Raw genomic sequence first — 15,032 nt, 5'->3', positions numbered from 1 at the left:
CAATTCTGTTTTACGTTTAATTACTTTATTCAATTTCTGTACCAAAAAACTAATGCTAGAACTACCTAAAAAAACTGAAAATCGCTGTGTATTTTATTTGTCTCTTTACTCTGTTTTATTTATTTGTGCTGTTGCTTGTAGTTCGATTTTTTTTAGAAAGTATAGAAAATATAAAAGTATAGAAAGTATAGTTTTTCCATAAACAGCGTATACCTGTCACAGTCATGGACTTTCTGTTCCTTTGTGTTTCCCTACTTTGGTCATGTTCCTTTACTAATTTTGTTCCCCACCTGTTTCCATTCCCTTGATTATTTTCCTTGTGTTTAAAAAACCTGTTCGTTTAGTTCCTCATTGTCCGCTATTAATGATGTATTGATGTTATGTTCTAATGTTGGAAGATTTGTGTTGGATGTGCCCTTATTCTCCTGTGATCATTAAAGAACTCTTTATATCTTATCTCCATCATCGTGTGCCTCATTTTACACCCCAGCATACATGTGACAGAATAGCGGACCCAAAAGTGAGTTTTAGCTGCATTTTTCTTTGCTTATTTGTTTTGTTTTCTCCGCTCCCGGTATGAATATCCCAGTTGTCCAGCTCCTATGACTGGAGCAGTTAGACTGTTCCCTGGAGGACCACACCAGGGACTTTATCGATCGGGCGTGCCTTAACAACTCCCCAGACCACTCGCTCTGTACTTTTTATTACACCGGCCTGAGCGAAGGGTGTAAAATGGATCTCCATTCATCGTCGGCCCTGCTGAAGAGGGTATTTCAAACCCTTTCCCAAAACAGAGACCAGCCAGCCGTCATCCCGCTGCACGGAGCTACTGCCTGAGCCCACCGCAACTGAGCCGATTGTCGCCATGGAGCCTGAGCCTTCATCATGGACTGACCAAGTGCATGAGCCAGCAACATTGTCCACTTACGAGGGAGTTTTGGTGGAGATCAGGGGCTTGGAGGGAATATCCCCGGAATATCTTCCATCACTGATGGTGAGCTGTATCTGGTTTCTGGATGTTATTTTGAGGAACTTATAGACGTCTTCCAGACGGACTTAATTGATTGGTCCAATGAGGCATTACCCAATTCTCCCATGTCTCCGCTGGTTCCACCCAGTCCTGAATCTCCCATGTCTCCACTGGTTCCACCCAGCCCTGAATTTCCTGTGTCTCCGCAGGTTTCGCCCAGCCCTGAATCTCCCATGTCTTCACTTCTTCTGCCCAGCCCAAGTCCACTGGTGTTCCCTCCCAGCCTCCCTCTCCCGCCTCCTCTCAAATCAGCTAGTTCCTCAACCCCATCTCTGCTGGTGGCAATCAGTCCCGCGGCTCACCCTCAGTCAGCAACATCTGGGCATGATTCACTGTGGGACTTCCAGTCTCCAGCTCCAACTTGGCTTGAGGATTCCCTGTCTCCGCCTCCAGCTCCGAGCCCTGGACTCCACCTTGGTCCTTTGACCCATCGGCTCTGCCATGGCACCTAGCTCCCTCGTCTCCACAATGGCCCGTCATCCCACCAGCTCCACTGGGCTCCCTTGCCCTCCGGCTCCACCTTGGTCAGTCATTGACTATCCGCCACCTCGGGACCCCACTCCTATGGCTTTGCCTCGTCACTCCATCCCTCCAGCTCTGTCAGGCTCCTCCTTCCCTCCGGCTCCATCCTCAGTCGCTCCGACTCCGCAGCGGGCTTCCGGAGCCCCGCCTATGCCTCGATCGCTGGTGCCTTCAGCACAGCCTTGGACCACCTTTAAACACGCTTGGTTAGTCCATGATGAAGGTTCAGGTTCTATGGCGACAATCGGCTCAGTTGTGGCGGACTCAGGCTCTCTGTCTGCCGTGGACTCAGGCAGTAGCTCCGTGCAGTGGGATGATGGCTGGCTGGTCTCTGGTTTGGGATAGGGGTTGGAGATATCCTCTTCAACAGGGCTGACGGTGAATGGAGATCCATTTTTCTCCAGCACCCACTCCACAAAAGCGGCGAAATCCTCTCTAGGACCGTAAGTTGGTAGGTGTGCCTTAGACCGCTCGCTCAGGCTGGTGTAATAAAAAGTACAAAGCGAGCGGTCTGGGAAGTTGTTAAGGCACGCCAGATCGATAAAGTCCCTAGTGTGGTCCTCCAGGGAACTGTCTAACTGCTCCAGGCATTGGACCTGAACAGCTGGGATATTCATACCGGGAGCGGGGAAAACAAAACAAAAAGAAAAACGCAGCTAAACTCACTTTTGGGTCTGCTATTCTGTCACACGCGTGCTGGTGTGTAAAAACGAGGTGCACGATGATGGATATATATATATATAAAGAGTTAACCAAATTTTACTTCATTTTAAACCAAATTTTGTAATGAAGACCTTTGAATTTTTGTGTGACAGTTTCATGAAATTAAATAGTGAAATGCTGGTGAAGTGACTAAGCAGCTCTAGAGACAAAATTCATGTGTGGCAGATGCAGATGTCATTTTGCAGTTCAGTATTCACAGACACTAGTCCATATTGCAATTTGATTAAATATACAGCCTTCCTTTAGATTTATCAATTCAAAGTTTGCCAAATTCTATGAGATTCCACATTATACAGTAAATTCCATTTTAACAGTATCACTGGAATCCACATTTATTCAGATTTTTCCTGCATGAAAAATCACAAGGCCCTGCTGTATGTACTTTTCAGAGCTTGTAGCTTCTGGACTCCATTTCCTATGAATGCATTGACAAAAACAGTAAATATCTTCTTTTGTGTCCAGCATAAGTTTGGAACAACCTGAGGGAGAGTAAATAATGACAAATTATGTTAAAGGTGAACCATTGCTACAAACAGCCCTCAGTATGCCAATAAAAAGAAATGGAATAGATTATTAATAGATTCCTATTACTCTGAATGGTACAGCAGCTAAAGAGGCATTTGTGTGTATCAGGGTGAATTTGCTTTTTGTTTAGCCTGACATATATTCAATACAATCTTGGTATGAATAGACCATACCACATCACATTTGTACTGGAAACGCTTTAATAAATAATCCAAACTTCAGGCTGTGATAACTGCACTGCTGTTACCTTGTCTTTTTAAATGTTTCATGTAGCAGGGCTTTCTCCATTTGATTGAATTCAAATGTAATATTTATTCCATTTCCTAATGTGCTTGGACCCAAATTTAGCTGTTTGCTACATTTAATTAATTAATTTTAATTTATACTTTTTTCAATATCTTATATCAATAAGGAACTGCTTTTTTTTTACCTTTTAACTGCTCGATAAAATATACCGTTTACTGTTTCAGGTAAACTTGCTGATAATACAATCATTAAACTCTGAGCAGCGTCTATGTCACAAAGTTTCCTGCCTGGTCTTAGAGAACTAGCATTACCTGCCAAAGAATCAAGATGGAGAGTACTATGTTAAAAAGGAAACATTCTTATGTGTAAGAACATATTCAGCGGACCTCACACCCTCTTGCGAAGGCCCTGGTTATGTCTGTTGCAATTTTTCAGAAGCTTCCATTTGATTGCTTTCATATGGCAAGCCTGTTTGATCTGAAGCTTTGTGTCTCTTACCCATTCCTCTCTCTCTTTCCCTTGACCTTAAACTTTTTTTTTGCTCTTTAGCTTCTAGCTCCACTTTCTTAACTTGCAGCACCCTTGTCTGATTCAGGACAATCTTCTGGTTTTTCCATCTCCCAAGGGTTTGTGTTCAACAGTATAACAGAGTTTAACATAGGCTTATTAAACATCATTTTTTATAATGCAAGTTACTCACTGGGGCAGCTGAGGGCTTCTTTTGCAGTGATGCTCTTGTTGCATGCCGAGCAGAGTGTGGTGGCAGAAACACTGAGAGAAGTAAACAGGTGACCGTTGCTGTAACGCGACTCACGCTCCTTTGTCTCTTTCTCCCGTGCCTTCCGCTCCTTCTCTTTGTTCTGCACACAGAGGAGTTCAAAAAAGATGTGTTGAGCAAGAAACGCATCATAGCATATTACTATTCACTACAATCATAGCATTCACCATTCACTACATAATGAAAGTCATGTTGTGTGGGACCAAAAATCAGTGAACTCTCACTGCTGTTAATTCTATTTAGACACTGCACGTCAAATGATGGAAACAAGAAATTATTAAAAGTCAACTAGTTAATAAAAAAGTAACAATAAGTGGATTACAAGTATAAGATGATTTACAAGGATGCACAACTCAAGTTGAACAGAAACTTGGTTTAAGCAGTACTGAGTGAATTCTGACTTGACTGTATTATGTTTTTTCCCATGTGTATTGTTAGATTTGACTTGGGTGTGTTGTTTGGTTATGTTTGCATTTGTCTTCTTTTTTCCCCATGTTAACTTGATGGGGTTGTGTATTAGGTTATAAAATGTAAGTCATCCAGCTAGTTGTCATCGTAAAACAAAGGGGTCTTGTATCACCCTTAAGAGGTTCATTCTATGATAAAATTCTCCTACTTATTACTATGTAATACTATAAATCGATGGACACAAAATATGTGAGTAGAAATATTTTATTAGCTCACAACTCAAAGTTTCCACTAAATATTATTTGTATATGGGTCAAGATGAACAAACAAATTTAAAAAGACAACATTTTAAGTGATAGTGTACAGTCAAAACACTTTTTTTAATCACTTTTCCCCAAATAACTAACTATGTGAACATTACAATTGAGTTTGTTTTAATATCTCATTTGTTTTAAATGTTAAAATATGTTAAAATGTACAAAACAATCATCTTGGCAACAAGACAAACACTACAAAATATTATATCACTGCTAATACTGAAGTCCTCGGATGTCATTTTCAAAACAGTTGATAAGTGAGATGCAAGATAGCAACAGCTGCATCTGAAGGAAACGAGTCCTCGAGTCCTCGGTGTTATATGAGTGACATGAAGCAAGACAGTATCTGTCACGTGGTTTCCGCCAAAAGATGTGTTTTGCAGCTATTTTTAGTTTAATACTTTTTTTAGATATTATTCTTAGATATACTATTCTTTTTTAGAATTATGACAACAACCTATCCTATACAGATAATGCACCATCAGAAGATATTCACAAATAGTTAATACACAAATACATGATATCAGATAAGGAAAAATTAAGCATTTTAAAATATATGTTTGCAAAATGGTTGTTTAGCATGTGACATCATCCAACAGGAAATACACTGAGCTGTTTTTATATTCTTCGCCTTAAACGTGTGAGAAATTTCACAAGACATGATGTTGATATAACAGGATGTTAAAGAGAATTGTTCAGGCTATATTTAGACTGTTACTTTCAATAGAAAGCGTGAAAATAATAATGAACGCATTGTATGATATGCTATAATGCTTCCCTAGTTGATCAGTTAGTGCAAAACATATTCAAGACTCATGTCCAAACTGATCATACAGAGCTGGAAGTGGGCACAGCATGTACATGCTGATGACAAAATCTACAAAGGTGGCCAAATGTCATTAGAACACAAGTATTTTCAACAGCTAAAATGATTTTAAATCAGTTATTTCTATCTTTTGCTGTAGTGTGTCACACTGGAAAAGATAGAAACAACTGATTTAAAATCATTTTTAGCTGCTCACAATTCTAGTGTTTTAATCATTTTGGCCACACCTGTATGTCAAGTATACTTTGGAATTTAAAAACCCACTAAAACCCAATGTATCTCATTTTTAACATAAAAGTGTGCACCTCAAGCAACACAACAGGGGACTGTGAGATTTATCTCCATGCATCGACTAATATAAAATGTGTTTTTTGCATAGTACGAAGTAGATTGCACTGTTGTCATTTTACTGTCCTTCTCTCTGTAATAAGCTTTAAAGGCAGTAAGTAAACATATATCAGCAAGTGAAATGAAAACCTGTGTTATTTAAAGATAATATTTCATAGAGGACAGGTAGTAGAAAAGATATGGGGGTTACTTCACTATTCAGACTGAAAAACAAAGGGAAAAACAGACTGAAAGGAACAAAGACACCCAATGAGATGAATGTAAGATAATACCTGACACACACACAGACAGTGAGACAGGAGCCTTCAGTTAAGCAACAAAGAGACAAGAGACTCTGGCATTGGATAATGCACTGAACAACAAACCAAACCAGAAAAAAAAACAAAAATTCACCTACAACTCTGAATTGCTGAAAGTGAATTTCCCAGACAACACGATTTTAAAGGGGTCATATGATGTTGCTAAAAATGTAGTCTGTGTATTTGGTATATTGTGTTTATGTGGTTTAAGATTAAAAAAAAAAAAACATATTATTTTCCACATGCTGTAAATTATTATTCTCCTCTATGCCCCAACTGTGTGACAGAAATGTTATGCCCATCACCATATTGTGATGGTGTCTCCCGGTCAGAACATCGGCGGGACAAGACAAAACAATAAACCCATTACAAACGAGCCATTTGCTGCATCAAGTGGGGACATAATTCCGAATTATAATGACTTATACGGTCTTTTAACGTGTTGAGTTGCATCTCATCCCGTCCGTGTAAACATAAAACCATATCTGCATTTGTGTTTGGAGGGCCTGAGGACTGGAATTGAGAATCGCTGATCTACACTGCTCAAAACTCGAGTTTGCAAATCTTCCCACACAGTGATGTAGACATGTGTGGACATCTCCTGCTCCCTCTCTTGAAACCAACAAGGAAGTGACTAAATCTGCAATTCATCGACTGGCCGCTTGAGGCTGGCTGCAAAAGTCAATCCCATAGACTCCCCATGTTAAAATCCCCAACTTTACAGCAGAAAAAAAAATGTTTTCAGCCTGGTGCAAAAAATAATTTTGGTCTATATAGCTAATTTTACCCTTCATGACAACTGTGAGGGTGGTGAATTTTTTTATTACTCATCCGTTTAAATTATATTTTGCCTTAAAGTTCTGCATAATTAAGGGCGTGGCCACTAGAGTGACAGGTGGATTGCTGCTGCTTTCACCGCCGTTGCTCTAGGTGGGCGTGGCTTCAGCAACCAGCTCCCGCCTTTTTGCCTATTTTAGATTACCCAAGAGTGACGCGAGGTTATGCGCTACCAAGATGGAGACGGCCCTCTCTGCCCACTTTTGGTTTCAAAAACTCTATTTGGAAACCTATGGGTGACGTCACGGACACTACGTCCATGTTTTTATACAGTCTATGGTTAGAAAAATCTTTTTTAGGGGGTTGTGGTTGACTTAACTTTTATAAAGAATATCTCTTTGGGTTTGAGACTCTGTTCTTTGCAACTTTAGGGATCTTATCTATTCACGGCTAACAGCTTGTTACACTCAAAAGAAAAAGTAAAACTTGAAATCGCATTATATGACCCCCTTTTTTTAAGCAATCATTTAGTCACCCTTTGCAAGCTCAAAAAGACATATTTTGAAGAATTTTCTCAGCGTTTTAAATCTTAGAAACTCAAATCTAAAATCATGCAATGTGCAAATGCATCAGAGGCTGTTCTCAACAAAAGGGTTGTAAAAAAATAGATCTCAAGTCGCTTTGACAAGACACTGCACATTTGTTTAATATTTATTTAATATGATATTTTAGAAAGATGGTCCACCCCTAAATTGTAGTATTTGATGTGACTGTTTGGCGGAGGAAGAATGAGGAGAAAGATTAACTGAATCAACAAAATAAGGCATTTCCAGAGTAAAAATGTTCTGGAATATAGATAGGTGAACAGCATTCTGCATAGCATTCACAATGTTATGTTTGGCATCCACTGACAAAATGAAACTGTGTGTGTAACTGAATATACAGTAAATGTAGAATTTTACCACATACTGTGTGTGTGTTCAATATAAGCTTACTAAGTGGGTGGTTCTCAATTCTCAACATTTTGTAAGTCGTCCTTATTTAACACACTTGATTCAGAGCATAAGCTCAATAGCACAGAGCTCCAAGAATTGAACTAAGTTTGTCAGATACAAGTCAAGTCAACTTTTTTTATATAGTGCTTTAAACAAAATACATTGCATCAAAGCAACTGAACAACATTCATTAGGAAAACAGTGTGTCAATAATGCAAAATGATAGTTAATGGCAGTTCATCATTGAATTCAGTGATGTCATCTCAGTTCAGTTTAAATAGTGTCTGTGCATTCATTTGGAATCAAAGTCAACGATATCACTGTAGATGAAGTGACCCCAACTAAGCAAGCCAGAGGCGACAGCGGCAAGGAACCGAAACTCCATCGGTGACAGAAAGTAGAAAAAACCTTGGGAGAAACCAGGCTCAGTTGGGGGGCCAGTTCTCCTCTGACCAGACGAAACAAGTAGTTCAATTCCAGGCTGCAGCAAAGTCAGATTGTGCAGAAGAATCATCTGTTTCCTGTGGTCTTGTCCTGGTGGTCCTGATACAGTGTCGCGTTCTACTTATCTTTCGTGTCCGCACAGCTTGTGAAGTATATTATTCAACATCTAAATGAGCACCGATGTACAAGATTGACATATGCGCAGTACCACCTAGTGAGCTCGATCTGCATCAGCATTTACCTCTCAGTTGTGCTGGTCATATAATTAGAATATCATCAAAAAGTTGATTTATTTCACTAATTCCATTCAAAATGTGAAACTTGTATATTATATTCATTCATTACACACAGACTGATATATTTTAAATGTTAATTTCTTTTATTTTTGATGATTATAACTGAAACAAAACCAAATTCAGTATCTCAGAAAATTAAAATTAGCAATGCAGCGTGGCATGGAGTCGATCAGTCTGTGGCACTGCTCCGGTGTTATGAGAGCCCAGGTTGATCTGATTGTTGGGTCTGGCATGTCGCATCTTCGTCTTCACAATACCCCATAGATGTTCTATGGGGTTAAGGTCAGGTGAATTTGCTGGCCAATTAATAACAGGGATACCATGGTCCTTAAACCAGTTACTGGTAGCTTTGGCACTGTGAGCAGGTGTCAAGTCCTGTTGGAAAATTAAATCTGCATCTCCATAAAGTTGGTCAGCAGCAGGAAGCATGAAGTGCTCTAAAACTTCCTGGACCTTGGACCTCAGAAAACACAGTGGACCAACGCCAGCAGATGACATGGCACCGCAAACATCACTGACTGTGGAAACTTTACACTGGACCTCAAGCAACGTGGATTGTGTGCATCTCCTCTCTTGCTTCAGACTCTGGGACACTGATATCCAAAGGAATTGCAAAATGTACTTTCATTAGAGAGCATAACTTTCGACCACTCAGCAGCAGTCCAGTCCTTTTTCTGACGCTGTCTGTTGTTCAATAGTGGCTTGACACAAGTAATGCGACAGCTGAAACCCATGTCTTGCTATGTCTGTGCGTAGTGGTTCTAGCCAGCGGTTTTTGCAATGACCTTTTGTGTCTTGCCCTCCTTGTGCAATGTGCCAATGGTCGTCTTTTGGACAACTTTCAATTCAACAGTCTTCCCCATGATTGTGTATCCTACAGAACTAGACTGAGAGACCATTTAAAGGTCTTTGCAGGTGTTTTGAGTTAATTAGCTGATTAGAGTGTGGCACCAGGTGTCTTCAATATTGAATCTTTTAACAATATTCCAATTTTCTGAGATTCTGAATTTGGGATTTTCCTTAGTTGTCAGTCATAAACATCAAAATTAAAAGAATAAACATTTGAAATATATCAGTCTGTGTGTGATGAATGAATATAATATACAAGTTACACTTATTGAATGGAATTAGTGAAATCAACTTTTAGATGATATTCCACTAATATGAACAGCACCTGTAGTTGCACAAGTTTGCATTTACACAAAAAAATCTCTGACAGCTTTATGTCAATATTCCAGAACTGAACCACACTGAAAATGCAGCATATGAGGAATCAAACAAGCAAACATGGATTTGGACTTAACAGGGTTGCTTATATTAATATTAATATTGCATGTCAAAAACATCTCAGGGTTTTTAATTCTTTGTCAGACTTTGTTATAATGAGATTTGTTAAACGTCTATGTTTTGTTTACCTCTTGGCAATTATATGACAAACAGAAGTTTGTATTTTATTTGATAGTTTCAATTAATATCAACTCAACACCGACATAAAAGTGCCCTTATTCCTGCTCAGTGACACAGACGCATTGTATCAGGAGGATTTAGTTATTTTTATATCCAATTCGGATCACTTTAACTGACAGTTAAATGGGTCAGTGTGTCAGCTCAGTCAGCTCATGATACACTGAACACAAATGTGTGTTAAATGCTCTAGGAATAAAGTGTGGCCTGTTCTTGTTCTGAGCCTTGGGCCCTGTCTCCAATTCCTCAGTGGAGAACATATGCCCCATGCCCTCAGGAAATTAAACCCAGACAATAGCTATAACAGAAACAAACATGGAAAAAAGGCATAGAAAACATATGCGGGTGAGACATGTCCCCAACTCTTTTTGCAAAACTGATTCCATACCATCATTTGTTTTAAATAGTTTAGTGAAGGAATGTATATCTACAACACTTATTTTTCATCCTTTGGTTTGTTACAATTTTTTTATTATTATTATTATTATTATTATATTTTTTTATTATTATTATTATTATTATATTTTGGTTGTTGTACTTTTGTAGATTTTAGGGAGGGACCTTTTAAATAATCAAAATAATTTGGCAAAATGTCATAATTTGTTTAAATGATATGGAATGGAACTGTAATGTAGTCAAGAAGACCTGCCTGGAACTTCATGATGAATCTGATAGCCTTTTATTCACATAGGCTATAAACATTTATCAATGCACATACATGGATCACATCAAATATGATCAGCTGAAGCTCAAATCATTTTTTAGACGAGAACTGTTTTACGACCTAGAAGGTAGGAAGTGCTGGGATGTCCACACATTCCACAATTACCTACTCCAACAAGAGATGCTTTAAATTTTTGTGTGAGTGCTTACAGGCATGTATTCTTCATGATTGTAGATTGTAAGCATGTATGCTTCGACATCTGCATGAAAAGTCATTTGTGAGCACAGAGAATTTTCACTAATGCAAATTTCATAATGTCTGCATTTACATCAAGGGTGAACTCATGGACATACAAATACATTTATGCTGGAAGTGATGGTTTTTAAGTTGCCCACACATAGATATGTATCCGATTAGACATGTACAACAATATCAGTTTCTTTACCAGGTTCATTGAAAATACATTCTTGCAGTGACATTTCTGCAAAATGATATCACATTGCTTCTTGTATATTATCATTATTTTATCTTAAATATTAATATTTTTTTTTTGGTAATTGATTATCTGTCCCTGTAGTAAATTAGCTGTTTATTCGAGCTGGAAACTGAGGTAAATTGTATGTAGAAGTACATTTTTGCACGAGAAAAAAACTAATGTGGGTAGAAGCACATTTTTCCAGTGATCCTGGGTTGGAATTTTTGATGAGATCAGAGTGGTGTTGGTGACAGTGTTGGGAGGTGAGCCTACGATTCATGAGCAAGTAAAGCCTAGCAAAAGCAATCAGAAGAACACTCCCACGGTAGAGTGGCAAAAGCAAAGGCAAATGCGGCAATCCGGCAATCCAATCCATATGCAGAGTTCAGCTCCTGCTTACAAATGGGACCAAACTGCTTCTTCACCTTTTTCGCCCTTGACCATTTACTGATGCATTACACTGACCTCGACTGATTGTCATCTTTAACTGTGTCGGAGTCCATTCATTCACTTCTTGACCATAAGCACCTCCTATAGTGTCCTTGCAGGGAATTATGCACCCAGATGATTTCACCACTTCGGCTAATCGCTCAAAAAAGAACTCTCAATGATAAAATCCCAGCTTAACTGCAACATATGTGCATGTGCCTCATATTCTCTGCTACATCTTGTTACTGATAATGTATCACAGCATCACAGGGAACACAGATCCAGGTCCAAAAATCATCACAAAGCATCTACAAGATAAGGTCTTGGCACAATCACGTATACAATACACATATCTTAAGAGGTGAATTCTCTTTAACTTAATACACCAAAATTAAATATTATAGCGATGCGCAACATGACAATGAATCATCACTGTACAGGCTATAGAAAAAGGGAAGTAATTGCGTCACTTAACAATTGTTTAAAATAATAAAAAAACTTTGGGGGACAACAGAACTGGATATCTGTTCATATAAACTGGTTCACAAGCAAATTTATGGCGTAAGGACCTTACACAGCACATATAAGAACAAAGACACGATATATAGAGTACGGGAGATGGAGGGAGCGTGCGACACGGTATAAAAAATCAATAAAGCGTAACCGTGCTGCAGTCAAACACGCTCAAGTTGTAACTTTTGTGTTTTGTGAATGCACGTACTACAGAAAGCGTGCGTAATGAAGCACCAGTAAGTGCAGCAATGAATGCTCTGTAACATGCTGCAGTCTTTGTATGGCCCTCCCCCATTGGTTCCCTTCAGTGCCATAGACAACGTGTTCATACTGCCGCACAATGGACTAAATACTCACGTTACTAACATCTTAAGAATACACATACATAATAGAAACACCCATAGAGAGATAAAAAGAACAATAATACATGTGAACCTTATTGTAACATATGTTGTTAATTAGATCAAATGAGAAAGAAGAAGAGTAGCAGCAGCCTCCATCACACAGCAGAAAAAACCTAGCTCTCACCACTGGAGAGAGCTATTCAACAATATGTTACCATGTTGTTATATATATCCTTCGTGCTTTAACAACAATGCTTATGCATTCTTTAAATGAAAACCTAAAGAGTAATGTAATTCAGACATGAGATAGAGCGTTAAATGCGTTATAATTCATTTATTACTCACCTTAACATTAACGTCTTTCATTTTTTCCTGGCGTGCTTTCTGTAACGGGTCCGAGACACGGGACATCGCGAGAAAATGAAAACTTTACCAACAGCAGTCGGTTTATATAAAATCCAGATGTTTCAATCTTGTTCTGAAAATAAGCATCCAGTGCGTGAAGCAATATGGAAAATATACATGTGCATTAAAGCTCCATTAAGTCTCACGTGAACTGTGTTTAATAAGACACACAAGGTTTTTTTTTTTTTTTTTTTCTTCTTTCACAGGAAACTCCACAGCCTGCAGACTTTCAACCAATAGCAGTCGTGTATTTCTCTGACTGATAGCCGCTTGACCAATCAAATTTGCAACATATGATCGACTCCGCCCTTCACAGCTGCCACAGTAAAGACTACAGCAGGACGCGCCACATGGGTGTGTGTGCGCGCTCGTGCGAAGGGAAATCCTGAACAAACACTCAAAAGTAGTTTGAATATTAAAAAAAATATATTTTAGATAAATATCTGAGACTTAAAAAAATATATTTTTAATCATGTAAAAACGCTGTCTATTAGTAATTCGACCTACATTTGGATCCATCTCAAACAAAAAATTGTGGTATACAAACAGTCCTAACACATTTTCACTTTGTTTGGTATAAAGCGTTTACAGTCAATCTGTTAAGCAAGTACCTAAACACTAAAAGTTGACACTAGAGGTTTAGTGAATAATTTAACTATGTATGAAAAATTGCAAACGGCTTACAGGTGTAAGAAGAGTAACTGTGTGACAATCATGGTATATATGAGATTTTAAGTAATAAACTTTGGTAAATTTGTTCAGCCGTTATTTGTGTAGTTTTATTGCACATATAATGCTGATAATGTTGGTCTTAATATCCGCTGTTTGGTAAATTACCTGCTTTGGTTTACTTCAGTGAACTGACTAATATATCCCTTGGAAATCTGGAAGTAGTAAAAGGCTTTAAAAGACAACTTTGTAAATTTGATTACATGTATGCAGTCATGATCTACTTGTTAAGAAATTAATAGCATATATAGGTTATTTAGTTTTATTCTTAATGATCTGTTGTCCTCTGTATCATCTTCTGTCGTTTATCAAAGACTGCTTTCTGCTTTAGTTACAAATAGTCCGAAGCAGTCTACGATCACCTTCACTTCCCATAATTCCCATCATTCACCACACTACATTTTCCCTTTTGTACCTTTATTTGTAATTTTGTCATTATTGATTCGACTGTATTCACCCATGTTTCTCACAGTACCTTATATTATTATATTAGCGCTGAACATGTGAAAGTGTGCAGCAGTCTGCAGTGGTGTACAGATGTGTCAGCATTTTCTGCTCTCACATTTACCATAAACCCACCCTGTAAACATCTGCCTGTTTTCACCTTACTTTCATTACTCTTAAACTATAAGGGTACAGTATACACTCACCTAAAGGATTATTAGGAACACCTGTTCCTAATGCAATTATCTGATCAACCAATCACATGGCAGGTGCTTCAATACATTTAGGGGTGTGGTTCTGGTCAAGACAATCTCCTGAACTCCAAACTGAATGTCAAAATGGGAAAGAAAGGTGATTTAAGCAATTTTGAGCATGGCATGGTTGTTGGTGCCAGACGGGCCGGTCTGAGTATTTCATATTTTCATGCACAACCATTTTTGGGGTTTACAAAGAATGGTGTGAAAAGGGAAAAACATCCAGTATGTGGCAGTCCTGTGGGCGAAAATGACTTGTTGATGCTAGAGGTCAGAGGAGAATGGGCCGACTGATTCAAGCTGATAGAAGAGCAACTTTGAAATAACCAGTCGTTACAATCGAGGTATACAGCAAAGCATTTGTGAAGCACAACCTTGAGGCGGATAGGCTACAACAGCAGAAGACCCCACCGGGTACCACTCATCTCCACTACAATTAGGAAAAGGAGGCTACAATTTGCACGAGCTCACCAAAATTGGACAGTTGAAGACTGGAAAAATGTTGCCTGGTCTGATGAGTCTCGATTTCTGTTGAGACATTCAGATGTTAGAGTCAAAATTTGGCGTAAACCGAATGAGAACATGGATCCATCATGCTTGTTACCACTGTGCAGGCTGCTGCTGGTGGTGTAATGGTGTGGCGATGTTTTCTTGGCACACTTTAGGCCCCTTAGTGTCAATTGGGCATCTTTTAAATGCCACGGCCTACCTGAGCATTGTTTCTGACCATGTCCATCCCTTTATGACTACCATGTACCCATCTTCCGATGGCTACTT

At 38.8% G+C, this 15,032-nt stretch overlaps 1 protein-coding gene across 1 annotated transcript in view; it reads right to left on the bottom strand.

The window, feature by feature from the left end:
• LOC113116492 (rho guanine nucleotide exchange factor 2-like) overlaps positions 1–13,013 on the bottom strand; it is a 43,122-nt gene extending 30,109 nt beyond the window's left edge. The window contains exons 1-2 of the mRNA XM_026284682.1: positions 12,769–13,013; positions 3,747–3,906 (exon numbers count right to left, since the gene is read on the bottom strand). Of these exons, the coding sequence (XP_026140467.1) occupies positions 3,747–3,906; positions 12,769–12,834 (226 nt within the window). The 5' untranslated portion in view covers positions 12,835–13,013. The remainder of the gene's footprint in view (positions 1–3,746; positions 3,907–12,768) is intronic.
• Positions 13,014–15,032: the final 2,019 nt, after the last annotated feature.

This window comes from Carassius auratus, chromosome 16 (genome assembly GCF_003368295.1).
Source record: "Carassius auratus strain Wakin chromosome 16, ASM336829v1, whole genome shotgun sequence".
NCBI lineage: Eukaryota > Metazoa > Chordata > Actinopteri > Cypriniformes > Cyprinidae > Carassius > Carassius auratus.
The sequence above is the reverse complement of the archived record's forward strand: the minus strand, read 5'-3'. Positions and strand labels throughout refer to the sequence as shown.